The sequence below is a fragment of the Pollicipes pollicipes genome, unplaced genomic scaffold (assembly GCF_011947565.3).
Source record: "Pollicipes pollicipes isolate AB1234 unplaced genomic scaffold, Ppol_2.1 Scaffold_7231;HRSCAF=8579_pilon_pilon_pilon, whole genome shotgun sequence".
In the NCBI taxonomy this organism is placed as follows: Eukaryota; Metazoa; Arthropoda; class Thecostraca; order Pollicipedomorpha; family Pollicipedidae; genus Pollicipes; species Pollicipes pollicipes.
Window position 1 is genome coordinate 34,456,594 of NW_023597034.1, and position 25,961 is coordinate 34,482,554.

Genomic DNA, 25,961 nt, shown 5'->3' on the forward strand with positions numbered 1-25,961 from the left:
GTGTTATCTGGCGGTAGGAATCTAAACTAGCCTGGTTGCCATGGATACTGGAAGTTTTGAACACTGAACTTTGCGACCCTGGACTTCGCGACTCTGGACTTTGCGTCCTGGGACCTTATGAACAACCCCAATGGCCACGGAATTGGACGTTTTCTGGACTTGTGAACACTGGATGCTGCGATCCTGGACGATACGAACACTGGACGCTGCGACCCTGGACTTTTTGATGGCTCCACGGCACACAGAAGCCGTCCCTGGGGATAACACATTGCGGCACAGACGCCGCCCCAGGGGCAGCGACCGCGGTGTCGTCGCACGACAGGGGGCGCGTGCGTCGGGGCTTGGTCGGCTCACCGCTCAGGGTAAAACTTGGCAGTACTTAAGTTCGACGAATTCACCCAGTCCATCATTACTTCTCCTTAGAGACATTTCTGGCATGCGCAATCGCACTTTGAAAGTCAGTGGGTTTGTCTTGCCCACGTCTGCCGTGCTGCCAGGCAGCGTGTATGAGCATTATGCTGTCCCTCACTATAGCTGCTAGCTTACAAAAAAAAAAAAAATGTTGCATTGGCACGAGGCGATGCATCGACTGCACTGTTTTTGTTTTTGTTTTGTTAAGTAACTACGAGAAGTCGAAAGATACCCCGCGAAACGCAAATGCCCGTGTGGGCAGATACGTGATGCGAAATCAGGAGACATCTGGGGCGAGCGACTTACAAAACTCAAAAGGCATAGTGGCCAACGTTGGCCCGTTTATTGAACCGGCGTTGATTAGCCTGTCCGCTCAGCTGTCTGTTAGAAACACCTCGCACGTGCTCCAGCTCGCAGTGTAAAGAAGCGTGACACCCGGCTGGTCAGTCAGTAGGTACGTGTTTGCTCTCCGAATTTTCGCACGGATGCGGTCCCTGTCAAAGAGAGCTAAATTGCGTCCCGAAATTTTCAACACAGGCAAACGTGGAGGAAGCCGGATGTTGACGACTTTACTTTAGGATAAATGTTCGCAAAAAAGTGCGCGAAGTAGGTAGGCAGTCGTTAGTGAGCCGATGCACAGAATGTCTAAAGGTCGTTTGACAAGGGCACACAAACATTCATACGAAAGTTTTCGTCGTCGTCATCATTAGGACTTTATGACGCACTTAGCTGCTGGGACTATAAGGCGTCACCTGCCTCTCAGCATGACGGGAACGGTTGGCACCGCGAGGAATAAAACAGCGTACCTCTGGTCGTACGTAAGTGCTCGTATGGTGTCAAGTGTGTACGTAAACCTTCCGTGATAGCAAGAGTTAGTCGGGGCAAAAGTTAGCATGGAAGAATTTGGTGTGAATGAAATGTGCCCATTTATTCGTAATTGGACGTACACAAGTGTCGCTAACGCACAAAGTTCGTGTGACAACAGTACATGCGCAAGAATTGTAAGCATCGATAGCAGAACAAAAATTCGTGTGGATTTAAGTCTTATGACGAGTGTTCCAAAACAAACTGATCACCTTTTTCATGCACCAGCACGTCTTAAATTTGGTCCAAATTGGTCTCAGCGGGATAATCTGAGGCGGAGAGCGCGGCTGTGCAATATTTAGCTCTGCCCAGAATACGATTAACAAGCTACAGCTTTGACCAATTTTGGGTCGGGTGCAGACAGTGTCCTTATCAAACGCTGCTAGGAAATGCAATGTGTTTTTAAAATATCTTCAGTTGAGCCGACTCCAACCCAGTGTGATGAAACGTACACCAAAGTGGTCTAACCAACCCCAACATGTGCGCTTAGTTCTTCGTTCGGATGCATTTGTCAGGAATAAACTTGCTTGCTTAAATATTTCGATCCACTGACCGCCTTTGGCATTTCTTGTGATTTTTCAGTTGTGGTTGGAAACACTGATTGACTCGAATTACTTTGAGGTGAAGGCGCTCATTTCGTGTCATGAATTGCTAAGCTTGTCATAAGATTTGACCCGGCCTATGCAATCGTCCGTGACCGCCGCCATATCTTACCCTGCCCATGCCCAGCCGACGGGATGTGGTTGACCTTACAATGACAAGTGATCCGAGGGCCTGCATCATCGATGGGATCCGCGCTCGAACCTATATCATGTATCTACACACGGACTTCTGCGCACGAATTATTTTTAGCGAACTTTACGTTTCCCAGCTATCATTTCCGTATGAACGTTTGCGTACGAACACTTGCATCTGCACACCAACGTCTGCGTAGGCAATTTTTAATGAGCTTTATTTGCGAAGAAAGTTTGTGCATAAGGAGCTTCATAAAGCTATCCATGTCAACTTCTGTACACGCAAGCATTCTTGTTACGAGTTTTTCCGGAAAACATTTAACCTCACGGGCTTTGTCTGGACATACTTTTTACAGCACGAATCTTTCAAGTTGTGGACTCGACCCTCTACGCACTTTATTTTGACAAACTGTATGCATGCGTATAATTTCCAAATGAATGTTTTCCATGCGTAGTTTTTCGCAATCCAGAAGCATCAATCCTCATGCAGTGCTGCCACCTATTCCTGGCTTTACTTTATAAAAGATAGCAGCACTTACAACTAGTGCCATGAACAAGATATTCCACGTTAATGCCGCTGAGTGTACAGTTATCTAAAAACCACTTTGTAAAGAAGTCCAAATACCTGCCCTAAAAAGGGGGGGATAATTTGCTTGATTGATGTTCTTTGGATGTATCTCAATGTTGTTTTCTGGTGTCCGCATCCTTCGCCATTCTGTCACCGAGCACCATCACACTACACCACGACGAAAGTTAGTTTTAGTGTATTAAGCAATAAGTCTATGTATTTCAAAAGTATTGGTTCGGTTCCATGAGCATCAGTGCGATCAATTCACGTGACCTTATGTCATGCTTTCAATCTCGCACGGGTACGTCAAGAAATGGCGTGCACAGTAAAGTTTTCCTTCAACTCGTGCACGCTTTGAGAGGGCATATATTTGGTAGCAATGCGACGATCACGACCATCGCGCCGTCAGTCGTCGTTGCTCACGCTGGTCGGTTATTGTGGGTGAGCGGGCGCAGAAGATGGGGTCGATCACGAGGGGTGTGCTGTTTAAAGTGGCCACATCCCAATCTGGAAGAAAAGCACACAAACCGTTATTAGGGAAAAATGCAAGTGGATGCTTGGCTTCTTGCCTGCGCCTCGACCTTAACACCCAAGCTCCCTTAGATGAAAAGACATTGGCGCGAGCAACGCAGGACGGCAGCTCCGCGCCAAGGCTGCGGTTAACCAAGGAGTCGGCGAGAAACCTGGCTAGGAACTTCACAGCTGACGACCGACAGCTGCTGTTAAGCGAGATCCAGCAAATCAAGGGGGACGAGGCAATAATGGAGTTCTCAGGTAAGTGTTAAGTGACAGTCTCTGAGGTTTGTCACTTAATGACAAGATTTGAGCTTATTGCTCAGGTGTTAAACCAATTTTGATAACAGTATGACATGTTACATAATTGTCAGTGTCATTGAATCACAAGCAATGCTTTTTTGAATGTGGGGTTATTTTGCCTATACCCTTGAAATACTGCAAGCATTTTTGTTATACCCACCTTTTTTACCCTGCTGATACAAAGTGAATACGTAGCTTCCACCTGGCTGCTACATGTCACACACTTTTTGGTGGAGGAATAATAAGTAAGAGTGGGTCCAGTGCATATAGGCATGATACCAGCAAAGATATGCCTGTCAAAGCCTGGGTGGTGTGAGCCAGAATGTAGTGTGTGTAATGTGTAGTCCAAAATGAGTATCATGGGAACTATGGGGGGGGGGACAGGCAGAGCTTCCTCCTAAGCTTTCAAAGGCAAATTTAACATTGACCTTATGAACATCAACAAAATGTAAATAACAGAGGACCTGATAACAGAGGACCTAACAGAGAAATAACAGAGGACCTAACAGAGGAAAAAATACTTCAAACAGAGCTCCACTAATACACAACCAAATATTGAGTATTAGATATCACCTAGGCACGGGCTTGTCTCATTTAGGTGCTTGAGGCATAAAACTATTCATATGGTACCCACTCATTGTGTGATATTAGATATAGGTGCTGATTGTAGACTTCCTTAAAAGGCAACACTAGTTGGCCAAACTAAGAGAGATCTGATTTTGACTGTGTTTTGCATGCACAAGATCATGGTCCTGGGACTATTCAAGATCAAGAAGTCAGCACTAAGCACAAAAATTGGCACAGAACCTTCAAAATCAAAGTTAACCATCAAGTTCAAACAGGCAGCATATCTTGATTTAACTGCTCAATATAATAATTAAGTTGTGCAAATAGTGTTTATTCAATGATTATTGAAGTGATAGGAAATCCTAATTCACTTGTTAGTAGTTTATTAGTAATTTGTTCTTTGTTGAAAATCATCACAAGTTGTTGGGCTAAACCTAATCCATCATCTCATTACTCATATGTACCTGTGCATTATCTTAAAACCCAGTATTTAGAGTGGTAAATATTAACTTATGAGTATATCCAGGGGTACCCTCATGTGATGAAATTCACATGGAATGTCTGCTTGTGTTTAAAGTGTTTGGATTTGTGTGGTACCCTGTGACATTAAGCTGAGAAGCTGGAGGTATGCCCATGTTTGAATGACATTCACGGGATCATGCCCATACATGGAGTCCAATCACAATGCTTAAAGTATTTTATCTGAGTGGGATCATTCACAGCATGGGATGACTGGAATGACTGCAGACATGACTGCTATCACTGTGCAGGTCATGACAAAACAAGAGCCATTTGAGTCTATCACCTTTGGGATCCCATACAAATGGCAGTTGGATAAACTTTCAGTTTGGCAGCCAGGGTGCACTGAGTATGGCATCACACAACTTTGCAAGCAACATGGCTTGAAACTTGGTGGGATCCAGGCTTCCCAGAGTCTAAAGTGAGGCCTTCAGTTTGGAGGGCAAAAGTGAATGGACCGGGTTTTGCCTGCTGGCTGGTGATGGCCTTCAGGCAATAAGGAGTCTGACCTGACTCGACCTTTTCAGTCAACAAAATGGGTAAATTTAAAATGAGTTATAGTTTTCACAGATGCGACCAGAGTATTGCGAAATACTCACCTGTGTTGGTTAGATATTGATCACGACGGCCATACCTGCACAACTAGGCAGTTCTTATGACCAATTTCGTCAAGTCTCTGGTTTAGATCTCAGTAAGGCCTATCTCAAGATCAGTTCCAAAAAACGTAACATTTGCCTATTTCCGCTTGTTGTTGGCATATGACACCCCTAGCATGACACCTGTGGCACCTATGTTATATAACACCAATGCAACCTACATGAGTCAGATTACTGGCGCCTATGGGACAGGCAGTTGCCTGTTGTCGCTGAGATTTGTTAGTTGTAGCCGGCTCGCTCGCGCCTTGCGATTGATTTCACGCCTTTATGTGCTTTGGCGGATGAGATCTGTCATCAATCTTTAAAACGCCAGAGAACAGCGGGTTCCATAGTTAGCGCGCGATAGCCTGCTCACACTGATGACCATGATTTAGCCCGTGTGAGCGTCTTTTCATCATGCGTCAGCTCTAGGTGGTATTACAGCAGTGTAGCGTTGAGACGCTAATGCTCTGAACTGAGATCGGACCGAGATCCGCTAAGATCTGAACCGAGATCCGACCGAGATCCGCTGAGATCTGAACCGATATCTGCTGAGATCTGAACCGAGATCCGACCGAGATCCGCTGACGGTTGAACCGAGATCCGACCGAGATCCGCTGAGATATGAAATGAGAGCCGACCGAGATCCGCTGACATTTGAACCGAGATCCGACCGAGATCCGCTGAGATCTGAACCGAGATCCGACGTTGTTCTTCAGTTGTTTTGTGCTGTGTGTGTGTGTTGTAATGACGTTACATTTCTCGCGATCACCGACCGGGGAGGTGTAACAGCGATAACACTGCAAGGCGGCAGAAATGAGCCACGTGATCGGACACCTTGTATTTGAACACCACAACACAACTTTTGCAGAATCGCGCCACTTTTTAACATTTCACCGTGCTGTGGTCAGTGGTTGGAAAAAGGTAGGCCCCCATAAGCGGTACTGGCTGGACGGTCCAGCCGCTGGAGGCACGACATTGTTGGCCAGTTACGGTAGTAAGGTAACACCGAGACTCATTCGGCCCGCGGCCTCGTTCTTAATGATACGTCGTTGTCGCTGTATGCCTATGCACTCGTAAATGTAGCATAGAAGTGAACTTTTCACATGGTGGTATCGTTTTGGTGTTTGAGCTGCATATTGACTTTGTGATGTGTGGTGCGTTTATTCAATATTTCATGCGCGCGTTAATATTCCACATCCCTGGTACAGATGCGGCAGAACCTCCAGACAATTTTACCTCCAACAAATTATTGGATCTTTTATGTACTAGCTGAAATACCAGCCACAGTTATGGGCTGCTCCTCGTGAAAAGGTTTCTCTTCTTAGTCAGCTGAATCCCGCTGTGGAACTCGCTGCGGTTCATGCGAGGGGAGTGGAACATTGTCGGCGGTCGGCCGTGCCGTGGTTTGACGTCACGTGGATCGCGCGGCGACCTCCGACCCAGCGCGCGCGGCGAAGGTGTACCGTCAGGAGGGAGAGGGGGGGGGGGGACACTGAGGTGACGCGGCTCGTTGAAGTCGTCCACAGGTCATCGTTTGATCGGGATATGAACAAAGCTGTGAGTTGGGGCCCTGTTGCAGAGTACAAAAGACACACTGGTTGAATGTTAACCAACCTGTGTGTCCATCTGGGCTCATTTGTTTATCAAGACGTGGAGCAAGCGTAATGCAGCCGGTTTTTATCAGGCGGCATATGAGGCAACTCTTAGCCCCGCCCCTCGATTTTCGCCTGGTTGTGGTGATATGAACCCGAAGACGTGAAGATTTTTTTGGTAGAAATAGCCGGCCGAATTTCATAAAAATACCCTGCCAAATTTCATCAGATTACGATCGACTTGCTTTTAAAAAGTTAAAAATTTTACAACTTCCACTTTGTGTTTCAGTTACGTTTCTGTCAAGGAGCTACGGTGATAAAGACTACGTCCGTTGGAAATCTAGCATACGGGCTGCCTGTTCCCCAACAATGATATCAGCGGCAATCGCAGCCGATACCTTCGCGCTGGCATTCATATTTCAGTATTACAGCAAACTGTATACAACAGAACGCCCAGGGGATCAGGGGTGTCCCCATGGTGTCCCGACTGTCTTTTCCTTTTCCTTGTCGGAAGTGCACGGCAGTCTGGCCGTCACAGGTCGCGTTACGGGTCATAGGTCACTTCAAAGGTCACGCTACCAGTCACAGGTCACGTTAGTCGGTGACAGATCACGTCACCGGTGTCAGGTCATGTCACAGGTCACTTCACAGGTCACGCTACCAGTCACAGGCCACGTTATCGGTGACAGATCACGTCACCGGTGTCAGGTCATGTCACTGGTCACAGGTCACTTCACAGGTCACGCTACCAGTCACAGGTCACGTTATCGGTGACAGGTCACGTCACCGGTGTCAGGTCATGTCACTGGTCACAGGTCACTTCACAGGTCGTCGATCTGTCCCCTCGCCGCCATTCGGCGTGCCTTTTACCCGGCAGTGGTGGCATGCGTCTCTCCCTTAACACGTTCGGCGGGCGGGCCGGCTGACCTTGGGGAGGGCTGGAAGGGGGGGGGGGGGGGAGGCTGGCGCTAACCGCCCGCTGACCAACACGTGCTCGCCTCTCTGCGCCTGTAAACAGTGGAGCGGCGGCCCGCCGGGGCTGGGCCGGGCCGGACCGGGCCGGACCGGTCGAGGGCCGTAGTGCGCCCTCGGCCGGGGTGGCTCAGTGGCCCGACGGCCGCCCGCTGGCCCACCCGCTAGTGCGCGGCGTCAGGGGCCGGTGTGGGTGTGCACACTCCGGGCCGGGTGTGCACCGGTGCGCGGTCGGGCGGAGCAGCGGGAACAAGCCGGCAGGCTGCTGTTTGTTTGGTGGACGTAGATGCGCTGCGCTGTGGTATCCTGTTTTCAGTTTTGGTCTCAAGAGGAGAGATGTTGTTCACTAGCAATGTCAAATGGTTGCTGGATCTTGGGAACCCAGTGCTCTGGAGGTTTTTTTCGGAAAGGAATCCAGCAACAAAAAGGGCGGTGCTTTTCGTTGCTCGATTTTTTTTGCAGGATTTTGCCTTTCATGTGTCATGAATGAGCCTAGGTTATCTCTTTATTGAGGTCAGTTATCACGTCTCGTTGTCGAGATCACTCCATGACGCCTTTCGTGTTCAGGTACCAGGGAACATACGTCCGCCTTAGAAATGAATTCTGTATCACTTTGCTGTGCTGACTGATGTGCCGTATCTCGCCATACTAACTGATAATGCAGGACATGAAATTTTGTATAATATATTGTCGTGGGCGGTCATGCCAATCAAGGACAAATTAAACCTGGATCCTTGGGTAAACAATTGTTTGAGTATATGTTTTGGCCTTTCATGATCAGGTCTGGCGTATCATAAGGTGCACGAATGGATATTGATACGGTGCGCTGAACGACCACATCAGATATCATGAACAAAAACACGAAAAAAACGACGCTGGCGAGCGTCGTTTTTTTCATTGTCGTTTTTTCATCGTCGTTTCATGTGCCTAGTCTTCGATATAACTGAATGAAATGATGTGGTTGGACATGCCGCGGCTCACACACATTGGCAGCTTATTGCTTCTGTATAGTTCAGTTTGTCAGCAGCTATGCAACGTCGCCGTCTGCTCCGACATAGCAAACATGGTTCTGAAGATAGTTAATAGGCCTAAGTTCCCTATCTGTACGTTGTTGACTGGTTTTGGCGCGTCAGATGTTACATGCTTTGGTGTTTAATGACACTAATCTGATGCAGCGCACGCGAGCCACCTGATGCTGGCTTCCGTTTAGCTGTTGTTACCTAGTGACATACCAGAATAAGGATAGAGGTGGCCGGCTTTTTAAATCCTTTCGTCTTTGGACGTGAACAACGCCCTTCCGGCGGGATGTAAATTTCAAAAAGCTTGGGAGGGGGCCGGAATGGCAGGGATGCCTTTCTTACCACGCTGTGGTGATACGTTACGTGATACCGAAGGATAGCCCCCCCCCCCGCCCCCCCCCCTGTCCTCTGGTTCTGCCCTTTTCCTCTTTGCTTTTGTTGCTGTATAGTGTTAGCATATCGGCATTTGCATGCTCCGCCGTTATAGTGACGATTGTTACGTTGTCACAATTGTCACAGTGCCGTCTGTACTCTTTGTTTTTTAGCTGTGTAGTGTTAGCATATTGGCATTTGCATGTTCCGCTGTTGTAGTGACGATTTGACAGTGTCGTGTCTGTGTTGTGCCTCGTTTTGCTATGGTGCGTTTACATGCGTTTTCGTGCCTTGGGCTCCCGCGAACAAGCGGCAGCCATCGGTTTACAAGGTTGTGAATGTGCGTGGTTCGTCTAGCTCCCCCAGAGGCATCGCCAACTGTGCAAAATTCTTTCTGTACTGGACTGAAGGCAGGTAGCTTCCATGAATACGGTCGTCTTACAAGGAGTTGTTAAGTCCCCTCGAATGACGTAGCCTCCTTGGGAGTCCCATGGAGCCCCATGCCATGGAGCCCCATGTCAGCGAACGTCGCATGGCGCCCGCTGGCGCGACATGGGCCACCCATGCATGCGGTCTGGTCTCGTAGATGCCGCCGTCTCGTGAAAGACGTGTGACGTGTGCATGCCGTCTTTTGGTCCTGTTTTGAGAAACGTCGTCTTTGCACATGTCATCCATAGCGTAGTGTGTATTTAATCAGCACGGTTTGTGTAGAGGATCCATGCTGCCCGCTCAGAGTAGGCAGTGCGTAGGCCTGGCAGTGTGCGAGCGCGGCGAAGGCCCGAGCCCAGACCGTGCGTTGGTGGCCGCCTTGACAGCATGCTCTCTCTCTCTTTCTCTCCCTCGGCGCGGCGGCAGGATCGCTGGCCAGCCTGCGCTGGAGGAGTCGGTTCGGCCGGCCGGCCAGCGTCGGCGACGCCGACCCCACCGGCCGCTTCTGTCCCATCCCCACCAACTGGCTCAAGCAACGACTCGGTAAGTCGTCCCATCGCGGCCCGGCTCGGGGCCCGGTCCGCTCCTTGTGGGCGTGCGTGCGGGCGTGCTGTCCCTGACCGCCGCGCCGTCACTCGGGGGCGCTTCGCCGTGTCCACTAGAGCCACGCAGTGCCTGGCCCTTCTGTCATTAAATGAGCTGGCAAGCGGAGTGAACTTGCCGGAGGACACGGGTGCAGACCGCCCGCGGTCGCAGGCTGAGTGAGTCTGAGTCGGGGTCACGTCCCGCGTCCGTCCGCAGCGCTCTGCTGCAGCCCGCTTGTGTATGCTCACGGCGCGCCACTGAGCGTTGTTGTCTCGTGTGACTGATGAGAGGCATGGTGCATGATGGATGGGTAGTCGGCCTGGGCTGCTGCGTCCGGTGCGATCTTGGCCGGCTGCCGTTTCTCTCGGTTCCCAGGGCACTTCTAGTGCGGGTGGATTGCTACAGCAGCCTGCGAACGAAGCTGAGAAGCATTCTGGCTGCGGTGTTCTCAACGGTGTGCATGATCATATGATTCCACGGAAGAGCCAAGACGTGATGCGCTTTGTGGTTCCGTAAGCCGTGGTAGCTCTCGGGCAGCTGTCGAGCAGCTGTCGGCCAGGTCACGCTACTGCCGCTGATCGCGTCTGGCCCGCCGTAGTCGCGTCCGGCCGGCGGATCTCAGGGTGCCAGCCGCGTTACGTCACGTTCCCCGCGTCACGCGGCTCGCCGTCGGCGTGTGCGGGGGCGCGCGGTGCCGTCACACCGCTGCTGTGACGTATCCGCGGGCGTGGGGCGGTCGGCCGCCGCTGGCCGGCCTCTGCGGGACAGCGCTGGTGAGAGAAGCTGGCACGTGCCTCGGATGATCGGGCCGCGGCCCTCACGGGATGAGCCGGTGCGGTCTGGCTCCGGCGGTGCTCGTGCGGGACTGCCGGGTACATGATGCTATCATACGCCGGGGCGCAGCAGTCGTAATTAGATTTTGCGAGCACGAGGTAGGGAGCTACTTTGTCAGGCCGTGTCATTAGCTAATTATCTTGGACGATGAAATGTAACGTATTCTGCTCATTCCCCGGTCCCCATCTTCTTGAAAACAGACCGAGTCGACACCTTCCACCACATTTGCCTCCAGTGTTGCGAATTCGGTCTGTTTGCACGGCTTAGCATGTATCCGGTGTCCGGATGGAGACCGGATACACTGTATCCGGAGTCTCCATCTGGTATCCGAATGAAACTCGCCGTCATCGGCATTGGGCGTGGATGGTGCGGACACCGGTGTGTCTGATCGTGCAGTGGACAGTGAGGAGGGAGGTCTGCGCTGCGCAGATCCGGCATACGGTTTTGATCAATAACGGCAAGGTAAGAAAAGAACCAGCAGGAAACGAAGTCATATAAGACTGTTTTCACCAGCCGATGATGACGTTAAGAGGGAGCTGTGGTCGTGCTGAATGGTGGGGTTGTCGCGCTTGCAGCACTTGCTCAAAATTTGTTTTTGTGGCGGACCTTTCAGAGCAGCTTGAAATATTCACTGGCGGTTGGCAGGTGTTTTCTCATGGCTGAGCTCATTTGACAGATTTGCCAGTGGCATGGCATGAGCATGGCTCGTATCACCTGTCATGAACATTTTCGTTTCGCTATTTTATTTTGGTTTTGTGACTCACATTTGTTCTTCCTAAATTGCACTTTTTAAAATCTTAGTAGCGCCTCCCAGCGAACTGAACTAAGTTTATGCCTATATATATATATATATATATATATATATATATATATATATATATATGCGTATATATGTGTATATATACATACCTACATTCACACACACACACACACACACACACACACACACACCACGCACGCACGCACGCACGCACGCACGCACGCACGCACGCACGCACGCACGCACGCACACACACACACACACACACACACACCACGCACGCACGCACGCACGCACGCACGCACGCACGCACGCACGCACGCACGCACGCACGCACGCACGCTCACGCACGCACGCACGCACTCACGCACGCACGCACGCACCACGCACGCGCACGCACGCACGCACTCACGCACGCACGCACGCACGCACGCACGCACGCACCACGCACGCACGCACGCACGCACGCACTCACGCACGCACGCACGCACGCACGCACGCACTCACGCACGCCACGCACGCACAGAGAGAGAGAGAGAGAAGAGAGAGAGAGAGAGAGAGAGAGAGAGAGAGAGGAGAGAGAGAGAGAGAGAGAGAAGAGAGAGAGAGAGAGAGAGAGAGAGAGAGAGATAGAGAGAGAGAGAAGGAGAGAGAGAGAGAGAGAGAGAGAAGAGAGAGAGAGAAGAGAGAGAGAGAGAGATATATATATATATATATATATATATAATAAAGATATAATCATTGGTATGATTTCCAGTGCTTACTTCACGTATGGTGGCTTACCTTACCTTAACAATCGTCTGACATTTAGCGGAGATCAAATGGCTTCAAAGTCGCCGACCGTGTTCAAAGCTGTCCTGAAGTCTGTTTCTTGAACAACACGCCGATTAATAAGGTACTCGCACTGTTTGATTTGGCTTGCTCGCTGGCATCAACTATCAATCCGCTTCAATAAACCCGGAGGACTGTGGGCTCCTGTCCTGTGGAGCTTTTTGGGTCAACGCATCGGAAATGAGTTCAAGGCGGCCGGCGGCGCATACCGCGTACGTTTGGCGTGCCAGGGCGGCAGCCGGCTGGCCGCTATTTCCGTACGCCCGCGACGGAGGCGTGGGGATCGATACCGACCACCAGAACTGCGGATATTGGTGACCGGCGGCCCGCGCTTCGAGTCGCGCGCCCGAAGACACGCTGCAAGGTGGTGACCCGCAGCCGTCCGCCGAGCGCCGGGGGCCGGCCACAAATTAGCGATAGGAGGCCCGGCCCCTTTGACACAGACGCCAGGTCGCTGTCACGTGGCATGTGACGGGTTTCCAGCTCACCTCGCGAAGCTCAGTTTCCTTCGCGGAGCGGGCGGCAGGTCGGAGACGCTCTGTTGCATCTGCAAACGGACTACGCGCTATCCGCCGCCGCCGCTCCTCGCGCGCGTCAGCCCTGGCCAGACAGCTGTTAAGTGGCGGACTACCTCTGAACAGGAGGGCGGAGCACTTACGAGTGACCGACGCGTCAGATGTACCAGCACCCCCCCCCCCCCCCCCCGCTGCCGCGTATGTAAACACCACAGGTGCACGTGCGGCGAGGGGCGGGGGAGGCGGCGTCCCTTGTCGGCCGGGATGCGCTCTTGGCGTGCCTGCGCTGACCTTCCTGCGCCCCAGGCTATTTGTACGGCGGCGTCTGTGTTCTACGCAGGCGTCGTGTCGGCTCGAGGCAGGTGTGCGCGGCCCGCGGTCGGCTCGAGGGTGGTGATGCGGAGAATGACTGTGCAGTGCCACATGTCGGCTGATGACGGGCGAATTACAGAGTGACGCAGAAGGCGTCGCCCTAGGTGATAGCGAGTGACGTGTTCCGGATCAGGTCACCGTAGAAGTCGTTTCCAGTCTCCACGTCCCCGCCTCAGAACGTCTGAGGCGCACCCGCGGGCGTGGCGTCGATCGCACGTTCTGCAGTCGTGTGTGCGCGTCGCGCCCGTGTCATCTGGCCGGTGTCTGACGAGCTTGCCCCTTCCACGAACATGAGGACAGTTGTTGGCATAGGGACTTCACGACGCGCCACTGCTGCTGAGCCGTATATGGCATCGCCTGCCTCTCACCTTGACACGAAGGGCACCGCGGGAAACCGAACCACTACGCTGTCGGCAGGTACCGTGATGTGGGGACAGTCGGCCCGTCCTCGGAGACGGTCGACCTTCGTCGCGCGGCCGTCTCCCGGACGTCTGGCCCGTGATGGAGGGCTACCGATCGGCAGATGAGGCCCTCCCTCCTCCCGCTTTGAGCGCCGGCGCCACTCAGAACTGGCGACCCGCGCAGTAGCTGAACATAAGACGACGCTGGCCCGTCGGCGTGTTCTGAAAGACGCTCGGCGGTGTTTTGCGGATAGACGCTTGCAACCGAGTCGGGACGGTTGGCAACGAAAGCAGACGACTGATAATGGGTCGTGAATCTTGTCCGGATTAGCAAGTTTAGGCAGACATTGGGCAACAGAGACCTTTCGACACACCGTACGTGAGCTATAAATCGTAATTGGCGGTCAAGCAAGGCCCAGGGGAAGCGATTTTTGAATGACGAGCGGCCGGGACCACAGAGAGCGCTGCTGGCTCGGCCGTGCTGGCGGCTCACAGCCGGTCTGGGGCCGGCGTACTGCGTCACGCGGTGACGTCATGAGCTGTCGGCCTTGCCGTGACGTGGGGGCGGGCCAGGCGCGTGGCTGCCGGCCCGGCGCCCCGTGTTTTTCTTTCTGGAACTGCAGCGCCCGCGGCCGGGCGAATGGGTGGTGAGGCTGCGGTTTTGCTGACTTCTTATCGCTTTTGTGTCAGCTGGTATTATCGGGCGGTCGTAAAAGGTTGGATGGACGACTGCGTCTCGTATCGCCAGCTATCTACCCCGTTCTCGATTAGATGCTTTGTAGCCGATTTTAACGTCACGCGAATGTCCACAACAGTTTCCTCACGTCTCTTCTCTGTGACTGCTCCCCCCCACCCACGAGCATACAAAAATGCGTTTGCTTGCCGCGGGCGTGCTGCGCTGTTCGCGTTCTCTCGGCCCGCCGTGGAGCCCGGCCCGGCCCGGCCCGTCCGCTGCCGGTGCCCACCAGCCTCCGCCCGGGCGTCTGCCGTGAGCGAGTGGGCCGGTCTGTGCCGAGCGCCTGTCAGTTCCCACAAGCCGTTGACGCGTTCATGACTTTACAATCAGCGCTGGCGCCCGCCGCCCCCCTGCATGACGTGGCCGTGATATTACGCCCGGAGACGGCAGTCAGCGCTGTTGTGCTCGGCTCTCCTCTGAAACGGCCGCATTCGGGCCGGAGCAGCCAGCACGACCCCGTCTCACCGGCGACCAGTGTCTATGCGGCGGGTCCGTGGCCGGCGGCAGGGAGCCAGCAGAGCGAGCCGCCGTCGCCGCCGCCGCCGCTGCCCCTTGTAGACTGCCGGACGCCCCCAGGGCCGGAGACGGACCGGCTAGCAGCTCAGCTCCGCTCTGACCTATCGCGCGGCTGGGGGGCGGCCGTCTGCAGCGGAAGAGTGGAGGAAAGCAGCGGCGGTCGGCTGGTGCCGGTGGTTTGTCTAGCACGTCACGTAGCGGCTCTAGTAAGGGAGCTGAAGGTACGCTTCCGACCATGGATTATGTTCTTGTTAATGCTGGCTTTTCCGAATAGCCGTCCACGGCTGTTCATCGGTTGCATCTAAGTCCGGTTACGAGTTGCAAGCTGCAACTCCGGTGTTGTGGGAGAGAATGTCCGGCATTTCGGAAGCAAATGTCTGATAGTGTGAGAAATATATTTCCGGACAGCTTACAGAAGGCAGTAAGGCTATTAAAAAGCCACAGCCCTCCATGACGCATCCAGCTCCGAGCCGACGTGGCCCAGATCCTGACCTCCAATCACCGCCTCTGTCACCTCCCCCCCGCGCCGACACCGTCTGTCGCGCTCGTCACCTTCAGCCCGCCGGACAGCGCCCGTCGGGTGGTGTCTCTCGACGCTCCTCGTGTTCCCGTCGCTGCCGCCGCCGCCGCCGCCGCTGGCTACGCGCCCGAGGCCACCGACCGCCGCCAGCGGTGCCAGCGGGTCACGGCCGGCGTCGGCCGCCGCCAGGCTCGTCACGGCACGGCAGCGCGAGCCAACCGCCCCGCCGCTATCGGTGGGCCGACCCGACCCGGACCGCCGCCGCCGCCGCCGGCGCCGTTCGTGGAAGGCGGGCGCGCCCGGCCGTGCCGGAATTGCGGAGGGCCCGGCACCGGCCGGCGTCATGCGATGTTCGCCCACGGCTGGGCGTGAGTGGTCCGCAGGCGTGGCTCCCGGCGGCCCGGGGCCCGTTCCTCCCGAACAGCTGACGACGGCGCGATGGCTCCTAGCGTCCACATAGCTCGCACGCCGCCGCGCGGCCGCTCCGGCCTGCCAAACGACGACGTCACGCGCGCCGCATTCCGGTGGTCGGCTGTGACGTCGCAGGGATGACGTCACCGCGTGGGTGCCGGCCGTTTTAGCCGGTGACGCGCGTGTGGGGCGCCGGCCCGGCGGCCGGCGGCTGTGCGTACTACGCCTCCCCGCGTCCGCTTCGTGGTGAACTCGACGTGGAGTAGACTGGGGAAGCAGGACTATTGGGGCCAGTGCAGCGAGTACGTCGTGCTTTTTCAATGCAGGGTGCGCAAAGAGGGAGCTTAAAGAAGCAAGGACGTGAAGAGTCCAGCAATTAAAGGATGCTTGTTCTTGTTGCAACACGCTGCCGCCATGCCGATCGGGTCGGCTGCATTATCTATTGGGCTTGCTGATGGCTGACCAGCGGAAGATCTTCAGTCCCAGCGTACACAGTTTTCGTTTCGGCGAGCTTAATGAGGGTAGGCGAACAATCCCCCGCCCCACCCCCTCTTGCGACGTCCCATCTAAAGGTCCCTTGACGAGCCGCCGGTGCTGACTCGTGACGGGCTGTCAGTACCGGCTGAAGTATCGGCAGCGTGCTCGAGTGCCGGGAGGGTGGCCTCCAGCGGCCGCCAACCGGACTAACCGGAGCGGCGGGAGCTGCGCCGGTGCCAGCGAGGCGCACGGGACCGCCGCGCCGTCAGAGAAGCCTCTCCCGGACTTACCGGAGCGGCGGGAGCGGCACCGGTGCCAGCGAGGCGCACGGCACCGCCGCGCCGTCAGAGACGCCTCTCCCGGACTAACCGGAGCGGCGGGAGCGGCGCCGGTGCCAGCGAGGCGCACGGCACCGCCGCGCCGTCCGAGAAGCCTCTCCCGGACTAACCGGAGCGGCTGGAGCGGCGCCCGTGCCAGCGAGGCGCACGGCACCGCCGCACCGTCAGAGACGCCTCTCCCGGACTAACCGGAGCGGCGGGAGCGGCGCCGGTGCCAGCGAGGCGCACGGCACCGCCGCGCCGTCAGAGACGCCTCTCCCAGACTAACCGGAGCGGCCGGAGCAGCACCCGTACCAGCGAGGCGCACGGCACCGCCGCACCGTCAGAGACGCCTCTCCCGGACTAACCGGAGCGGCCGGAGCGGCGTCGGTGCCAGCGAGGCGCACGGTACCGCTGCGCCGTCAGAGACGCCTCTCCCGGACTACCCGGAGCGGCCGGAGCGGCGCAGGTGCCGGCGAGGCGCACGGCACCGCCGCGCCGTCAGAGACACCTCTCGGTGGCCGGGCCGAGCGGAGCGTAATGGGACGAGACTGGAGGACTGGAGGACTGGAGGACGTGAGGGCAGGAGGACTCCGGGGTGGCAGGTCGGTCCGGCGCGGACTCCGTGACGGCGGGTCTTGTCGCAGTCTTTGGCCAGCGCCGAGAGAAGCTGAAGGCTGTCAAGCCTGACGGCATCGCGCGAGGGAGGGAGTGGACGACGCCGTTGTTCCGAGAATGGTCTTGCTGATCTGTTATGGACACCGTAACGTTCGCGCTACCCATGCGGAACCCGACCGTCACAAGAGACCTCGCCCCTTTCCTGCACACTCGCGACAAAAACAAGCCGGTGGCACTCCCGCTCGCTAACGGGATCAGCGCGCCCGAGCGCCCAGATGGGCGACGGCGCGCTATCAGCGCGTGGGGGTGTGCGGAACGCCCGCGGCCGGCGGCCTGGGCAGCTGCCGCAGGCGGCCGGGATGATTAGACGAGCGGCCGCGGTGGACGAGGAATCGGCGCGGGGTCTGGACGCCGCGGGCCGTGAGGGTCGTTCCCATGCGACGGAGTAATGTGTTGGCCTGCGATGAGTCGGTCGGTGCGGGTGCGTTGTCAGCTTCTGGTTGGTGCGGGTGTCATCGCCAGACGTGCAGGTGTGATCGCCGACGTCCGGCGGTTTAGCCCCGCTTAGGCACAGCTCGTGCATCGGTAAAGCGTCGCAGAAGCCGGTCATGCTTCTGCCGGCTGGTTTGTCTCCTGTTCGCTGTGAAGTGTCTGTAAATGCGTCCGCTGTATCGTGATGTGTATGCTATTTTCAGCCGAACAGGGGCTTATCCTAGCTGCTTACGACATGCCTGGTCTGCGCATTATATGTGAGCCCATGCGTCGGGTTCGGGTCCTTGATTCAACACGCACAAAGTCGTGTACGACAAAGCAGACGATAAGACCGAAACCCTCGCCATTGTCATACTGAGCTAATGTAGTGCAACTAATGCAGCCGGATGGGCCATGTGCGGCCTGTCGGACCGCTGAACGGAGTGTCTTGAGTGACCGGTGAGTGCGGCGCGCGTCCCTGCCCGGTCGCGGTGGCGGTGCCCCGGGCCGACCATTGCCAGCCCGCCTGTGAGGTCAGCGTAGCCGCGTGCTGACGTCGGCCTCTGTTCTGTTTCAGCCACGAGTGTCCCGAAGCCCACCCCCGGCCAGCTGATACACAGTGAGAGCACGGCAGCGGTCGGGCGGTGCTCCGCACCCCGGCGGTGGTGGTGTTCCGTGCCCCCCCCCCCCTCCGCAAATGTGGCGTTCTGTAGCCTCTCTCCCGGCTGTGGTGTTTTAAACTCCCTGAGTTCCTTGTTGTGCGTCGCTGCCGACCGACGGGGAGGGGGGGGACGGAAGGGGGCACGGCGGGGGTCAGAGTTCGGGGTGGAGTGCAGGGCGCGTGGTGCTGGTGGCAGCTGGGGCTCGAACACTCGCGTGTATGCCGCATCACGGCGCCGCTGTGACCTCCCAGGCGGCGTCACAGGCCCCCAGCTTTGCCTTCTGGACCGCTGAGAACGAACGAGCGGTGCGGTTTTGTTGAGTACGCCTGCTAGCTGCTAAGTTGTCGTTTCTAGTCGACATTCGTAGCCACATTTTGGTTAGCCAGTAGCCGCACTTGGTGTACCGTATGAGCCAGCGTTGGACGCTGACGGTGTTGTTTTGGCAGTTGTCTTTGTTTGCGCTTTGAGGACTGACTGGTGTTGTCTCTTTTGCAGCTGCGTTGTTTAACTCCATACCATTCATTGGCTTCGGATTTTTAGACAATGTCATTATGATCACTGCGGTAAGTTTCTTCTGCAATTTGTCCTGTGCCGTACTCCTCGTATTTGCGATATGCTATTCTGTGGCACTATAAAGGCCCCCTGCTGTTGTCCTTGGCACTGCTTGTGGTGTTTGTGTCACCTGGCGTAGCGCATGTACCACATTCCCTCATACCAGGCACGAACCGGCCGACTATTCAGACACGTTTGCCTCTGTGTGTGCTCGCTTGGCGGCCATCACGCGTGTCCACGGCGGCGGCGGGACCCCCTGCGCACCTCGATGTGCGGCACCCGCTCACCGTCACGGTGGGTGCTGACCTCTCTGACCTGTGACCGGCCCGCCGCAGGGTGACTACATCGAGGCCTCTGTGGGCGTGGCGTTCAGTATCAGCACGATGGCGGCGGCCGCGCTCGGCAACGCCGTCTCAGACGTGGCTGGCATAGGTGAGGCGCCGGCTGCTGGGCGTGGCATGGCGCTGACGCTGGGCCACCCCGCCCGGAGGGCAGCTATTCTGCCTGGGTCTGGAGCGACGTACTGTTGGGCAGGACAAGGTCTTTTCAGCTATCCAAGCATAAGTTCACACTTATTGTCCCTGGTTTTTTTAGCCCCAGGGCACCAGCTAGCTGAAATAGTAGCCGATACGCTCTGACTGAAGCGAAGGTTCAGAAAAGCATAGTCCGTACTGAAGCTGAGGTTTCCCCAGATGTGGAGTTAATGTGAATGTTGTGCGCTGTTTGATTTCCTCCAGTGATTTCGAACCAATGCAGAGAAGGGGCGGCGTGATTAGAGACCAAAGACACCCACGGGGAAGACTCAATCCATGTGAAATTACATTATGCTCCTCACTTTACATCACCATCCACTCCTGGAGATATGGCAGCGATGTGAGATGGACTTTACGATGTGCATAGTTTCCGTTTTCCTATATAAGACCGATGAGTGCTAATGAGTCAGGAGTGCTATATATATATCGTAAGCAGCTTCAGTGTATTCAGATATACATAATATGCTTCCTTGTAGTGAGTTTCCTCAGCTGAGTAGTCTCATCTTCGCGGCGGGAATGTGGATTTGACATCGGCATTCAGGGAATCATTTGGCTGTAACTGTTTTAGGCGAGACGTTGTAATCTCTAATTGTCCGTAGGTTACTGTATATCCAATGTTCAATGCTTCATTATTTCATGCCCGTTGTCCACTGCCTTTTTTCTTTGTTGAACTTCGCAGTGACTTCTTAGCCGTCGAAATGCTCAGTTGCCTTCTTGGCTAATTCGGGGACTCTGCGCACCGGGGGTCGGAGGTGTGTCTGCAGTCATTAAAGAGGAGAGCATTCCTCCAGCTGCTGCGCGAACGGGTCCCTAGCCAGAGTCCTGGGGGTCGCCCCTCACCACGGCAAACACCTGCGCCGCTGCCAAACGGTGCTATGAATTGTGCCACGCCGCCCTTGTCCCACTGGAATGGGTCCAGAGTCCACAGAAGACTGGCAGCGCGGCGTGTTTGCTGGTGAGCTGGCAGCGGAGGCTGCGGCAAACAGCTCAGCGTCCCGTGACCCGCCGTCGGTCGCCAACGTATCCTAGCAGAGTCCCTAGACATGAACCCGGGCATCGTGTCCACGCACACCTACCGCCGCACAGGCACCCTCCCAAGCCGGGACGGGGCGGCGTCCGGGCGCCCTGGCGGCGAGCTCGCCTGGCCGTCGGTCGTCGCGGCCGACGCCGGGGCAGACGTCATCGTCGGCGACGGAACACGCTGACGCGGCGCGTGCCGGACCGACGCGGCGACGGCGGCGAGGACCGCGACCCGAGCCGACCCGCCGCCGGCGTTTTGGCAGGGCTTTCAGACGGCGCCGCGACGGTCGCTGACCTCGCCCGCGGACGTGTGAGGGGTGCCCAGAATCAGCCAACACCGGCGATCTGGCCCGCCGGCCACCCGCCGGGGGCCGGCCAGCCACCGCGGGGTTGGCGTTCGCATCGATTATCGCCCCGTTACCGTGGGCCCTGTCGCTGCGCGCCCTGTCGCCACGGCCCCCGTCGCCACGGCCCCTGTCGCCACGGCCCCCGTCGCCACGGCCCCTGTCGCCGCGGCCCCTGTCGCCACGGCCCCTGTCGCCGCAGCCCCTGTCGCCACGGCCCCTGTCGCCGCGGCCCCTGTCGCCACGGCCCCTGTCGCCGCAGCCCCTGTCGCCACGGCCCCTGTCGCCGCGGCCCCTGTCGCCACGGCCCCTGTCGCCACGGCCCCTGTCGCCGCAGCCCCTGTCGCCACGGCCCCTGTCGCCGCGGGCCCTGTCGCCACGGCCCCTGTCGCCGCGGGCCCTATCGCCGCGGCCCCTGTCGCCGCGGCCCCTGTCGCCGCGGCCGCGCTTGTTCGATGGCACGAAGGAAAGCTGGGGACGACTGGCGGCGGCGCGGCGTCGGGCTCCAGCTGGATTGAGGTCGTGATTGCCCGATGTCCGGAGCCGGCCGAGCTGGGCAGCTGGCGGGCTCTCGGCGGGCCCCAGTGACCCCAGGGGTCGCGGTGGCTCCACCCGCGCCAGCCACGTGACTGCCAGCTGAGGTCAGCCTTGGTCACAGGCGACGGTCACGTGGTTTCGGTGCTCAGGCGCCCAAGACGGCGGGCACTGGAGCGGAAGTGGTTCATTTAGGGGGGATTCGACGCCGACAACTCGGAAATGTCTGGCGCTATTTCGGTGGGTCACGAGGTGAGAGGTGGGCTCCTCGCTCGTTGCCAAGGGCAACAGATCCTTGCGGCACGTGCCTTCCGCCGAAACCGTCCACAGCGTCGGGAGTGTACGTCACCCCGCTGTCCGCCCAGACGTACGGCTCACATGCCGTGATGTGTTGGGCTTCCACGTTATCGGAGGTTGACCTGTCGGCTGTCGTCGGCGTCCGGTGCCAGCGGCCCAGCAGCTGTGGCTGTTACATTGATACATGACACTGGCATTGGGGCCCCCGTTTTCTTGAGCTGGGTCCAGTTGGGATCGAAACTAATAGCAGCGGTAGCATCATTCCCAGAGTTTCTTGATACTTGGTTCCACGTCATGAACAGAATATGCCGATCGTTGATAGCTTGCGCAATTTGTATTGCATTGGAATGTTGAGGAATGTGGTTAGTAACTTGTATGTATATATATATATATATATATATATATATATATAATGAATAAAGTCTATATATAATAATAATATATATATATATATATATATCAGTATTATATCTTGTTTGTGGTATGTTTGGAGTGCCGAGTTTAATTGGTTGTGCGTTCATGCATACATGCAATCTGCCTGCATCTGACGGGTTCAGTTCAGAAAGGACACCTTCGGAATTGTCGGTGTCTCTCAGAGTTGAGTCTCGGGAAATGTGGGAAATCTCTTCTGGGAACTGTCCCAAGGGACACACCTGACGAAACTCGAAAAATCGAGAACCTGCCTGGCAGCTGGGTGCCGAGCATTGCGGTGTCGTGTTTGCGGCGTCCATCTGGTAAACAGTGGTGCTCCGCCGTCACTGCACCGAAAATACACTGGGCCTGGTTCCAAACCACCACCTGACCCCGAGACTCCGGCCCTGCGCGACCCACGTAACCACCCACGGGTTACGTAACTGGAGACTCACGAGCCTTCTACCGGTATGTGTTCGCTGCGGTGTGTTCGAGTCCCTCCTGTTCGGGTCCCTTCGGCTCGGGTCCCTCCGGCGTACAGCAGCGGGGCTGACCTTCAGCTGTGCAGACGCAGCAGTGCCCGAACCTTCCTAAGCCGTCGCTATGGCCTCAGCGAGGGGATGTCGCCGAGGTGCCGAGCAGGTCACGCCGACCTTGCCCTTGTCCCAGCACGCCTTGCGCCGGCGGGAATCCACGTTCTGGAGCCGATTTCGTTGCAGTAGCGTATGCCACGCGGTCTGTGTCCGTCACGTTCGAGATCGGTCCTGTCATTCTCTTCTCCATTTATGGAGGCGGAGTGGTGTGGACCAGACGCGCCGGGCTGAGGCGTACCCTGCATCCGTGTCAGTGACGTTGCTTGTGACGTTTTCGCCGATGTGTTTCGACGGACGCTCTCCTGCGACATGCGCATGAATTTGGTTATTTATGTGCGGACAGCTGATGACAGGAGCCCCGCTGATACACTTATTTGTTTCCTCGCTGGCAACCTTGCGCCGGTCGTATGACGCATGACTCAAATGACGTTTACAAGGTGACCAAGTAATCAGTGCTGTCTGAAGTCCAGCTTTGAGTACTGGACGGGTATTTGTGTTGTGGCGCGCGCCCGTCCGGCGGCGCCCGTCGCTCGTGGTCCGCCGCTCTGGCGCGCGCCGACCGGCTCGTCAGCGGCGCGCCGCCCTCACGCCCGCCGCCCGCCGCCGCCGCAGGCTCGGCCTTCTACGTGGAGGTGCTGGCGATGCGGATCGGCGTGCCGGCCCCCAGCATGACGCCCGAGCAGCACGACCTCAAGATCTCCCACTGGTTCTCCAACATCGTGAGTGACCGACGGGTGCTCCGACGCGTCGATGTGTGCGGCTGGCTCGTGCCTCACACTCGCGTCGCTGCGTTGACGCGGGTTTGTTTCTGTTGTGGACGTGGCTTATGTCCGTGGGACAGTCAGCTGGCGCCTGTGGCGTGGTTCGACTCTGACCTGTGTCGGTGACTTGGTACACGGTGTCCTCTGGTCCCGTGATGGTGACCTAACGTGCCGTGACCTCTGGTGCCGAGGCATTGACCCGACGTGCTGCGTCCGTTTCAGGGCCGGGCCTTCGGCGTGGCGTTTGGCTGCATTCTGGGAATGTTTCCGCTCTTCTTCCTGCCGGGACACAACAAGACTGAAAAGGATGAGGAGGACGAGGCGACAGCGGCGGCGGCGGAGGCGACCGGCGCCGTCGGACCTGTGGTAAAGGCGGAGGCCCCGCCGGCCGCGGCCGCGAGCACGACGGCGACCTCTTCACAATCGGACACTAAGCCGGCGGCGAGTGTGCAGACCTCGGCAGAACCCGCCGCCGCGCCCTCGACGGCGGCGGCGGCGGCGAGCGCGGAGTCGGTCAGCCCGCGGGCGGCGCCCACCGTGACTGCAGAGCCACCTGTCGGCCGGGAAAGCAGCCCAAAGTTGGTGGGCGAGCCGAAGTGAGGGTGTGACGGGTGCGAGCGCTAGTGTTCGGGTGAATTGTGGTTGACAGAAGTCAAGACGTGAGAGTACATGTTCATACGGCGATAATCATGCGCTGAGGCGGTGACACTTCTCATCGCTGTTACGGCGGCGTGCTGGGACGCCGCTCGTGGCCTGGTGCCAAAATGGCGAGTGTTAATCACGTGTCTGTGTCCATTGTTGGCGTGCGGTGGCTCGGCGTGATTTGACGGTGCTCCTGAGGTCCCGGCTCCGGAAGGCTGCTGCTGACGTTATCGGACTGGCAGGTCTGCGCGAACTCAGGCGCGGCCGACGCCTCACGGGTGTGCCGTTGTTGTGGATCGGGTGCGCCTGGTGCGCCGCGAGCAGCCAGAGTTTGTACTCCGTGTCGGGACAAGATGATTTTATGAACTTTTCAGGTGGCGTGACGCTCGAGCGCTGTGCAATATCTGCGCATGCGCACTAGGCGGGATTAGGTGTCACCGTTCTCGTGTCGATCATTCCATGTGCGCGCCGACGAGCCAGTCACTTTCACGACGAATGTGGCATTGACAGGCCGTTTATTGACGCCATCTAGCCATGTGTATGGGAAAGCCTTGCCCTCGTGTAGCCAGGACCCTGCAGAAAATGGTGTTGACAGGTGAGCAGGTAATGCATAGTAGGAACAATTGTAAATATACGATACCTGGTGAGAACTGAACCCGTCAACCTGTAGTCCCGTCATGGCTGCGTGTCGCGCCGGCCGGGACGTGTCCAGCTGTGCTGTCTTCCTGCGCGTGATCGCCCGCCGCCGTTCGACGCCTCATCCTGCGAACCCAGGACAAGAGCTGCCGCCATGGTGACTGGGCAGACCGTGGGAAACGCTTTGCGTGCCGGTTGCGCGATAAGTCTGGTTGTGCCGAAATATTAAGTGTGTTTTAGTTCTCCCCCCTCCTGTGCCAACCAGGGCATGGGGACATTCTCAACCAGCATCCGTAACAGTCGCCTTGTGCCAAAAACGCACTGCTAGACAATTCACAACAAATCGAAATTCCGACTCTTACGTATCGAAAGAAATTCCGAAGCCTCCACCCGCGTAACACGCGGGGAGCGGACCGACCAGCGGCCCGTGCCCGCACCGTCCGCTGATACTTCCCGCCCATCCACGGTGTGGGTCTGGCCGGCACAAGTCGCCCTCTTCACCGGCAGTCGAGGCACGCGTGACGTGAGACGGACAGGAGGGAATACGACATCCACGTGACTGACGGTTTTAGACGGTTTTTGAGGAACGACTTTACGGACCGAGTGCGCAGGAAAACCTGCTCGGAGTGAGTGACCAACACATAGCTGGCACACGCCACCTATAGCATGTTTCATTGAGGTCCACAACGGTTGAGCATTGTTTACGCAGGACACCTGTTGGTCCACCCCCACACCCAGCCAGTCGTACATCTGACGGCTGCTGGCCCACTCCGCCTCATCCGCTGTCAGCGGCCGGGGCGGGGTCCGGTACGTCGCGCGGACGGGCTCCAGCGCCTCTGGCCATGTCTGCCTTGCGAAGCGTCCACTTCAATCTGCCTCACATCAAGACCGCCAGCGAAAATCAATTTCGGGTGGTGTAGATATTTGGTGTATTGAATAATCGGTTTCGTGGCACACACAGGCACTAGTCCCTACACGCGCGCTGCAAAAGCTAAACAATAAAATGACTTAGCACGACCTCTTCGCGGGTCGCATTAATATCGCACACGGCGGCCTGGCAGCGGCGGCACCGCCTAACACGCTTTGCAGTGCTCACAGCGACAGTGACAAA

General features: G+C 56.8%; 1 protein-coding gene across 2 annotated transcripts; it reads left to right on the forward strand.

The window, feature by feature from the left end:
• Positions 1 to 2,991: 2,991 nt before the first annotated feature.
• Positions 2,992 to 25,551, forward strand: LOC119109664 (transmembrane protein 65). 2 transcript variants are annotated; one of them, XM_037233381.1, is made up of 7 exons: positions 2,992 to 3,351; positions 9,928 to 10,044; positions 18,443 to 18,484; positions 19,023 to 19,090; positions 19,415 to 19,511; positions 23,424 to 23,530; positions 23,795 to 25,549. In XM_037233381.1, the coding sequence occupies exons 1-7, from the start codon at positions 3,036 to 3,038 to the stop codon at positions 24,170 to 24,172; spliced, it is 1,125 nt and encodes a 374-aa protein (XP_037089276.1). In that variant the 5' UTR covers positions 2,992 to 3,035; the 3' UTR covers positions 24,173 to 25,549. The 2 variants fall into 2 exon arrangements, with proteins under 2 accessions (XP_037089276.1, XP_037089277.1); XM_037233382.1 differs by lacking the exon at positions 9,928 to 10,044 and having other exon boundaries at positions 23,795 to 25,551.
• The last annotated feature ends 410 nt before the right edge of the window (positions 25,552 to 25,961 follow it).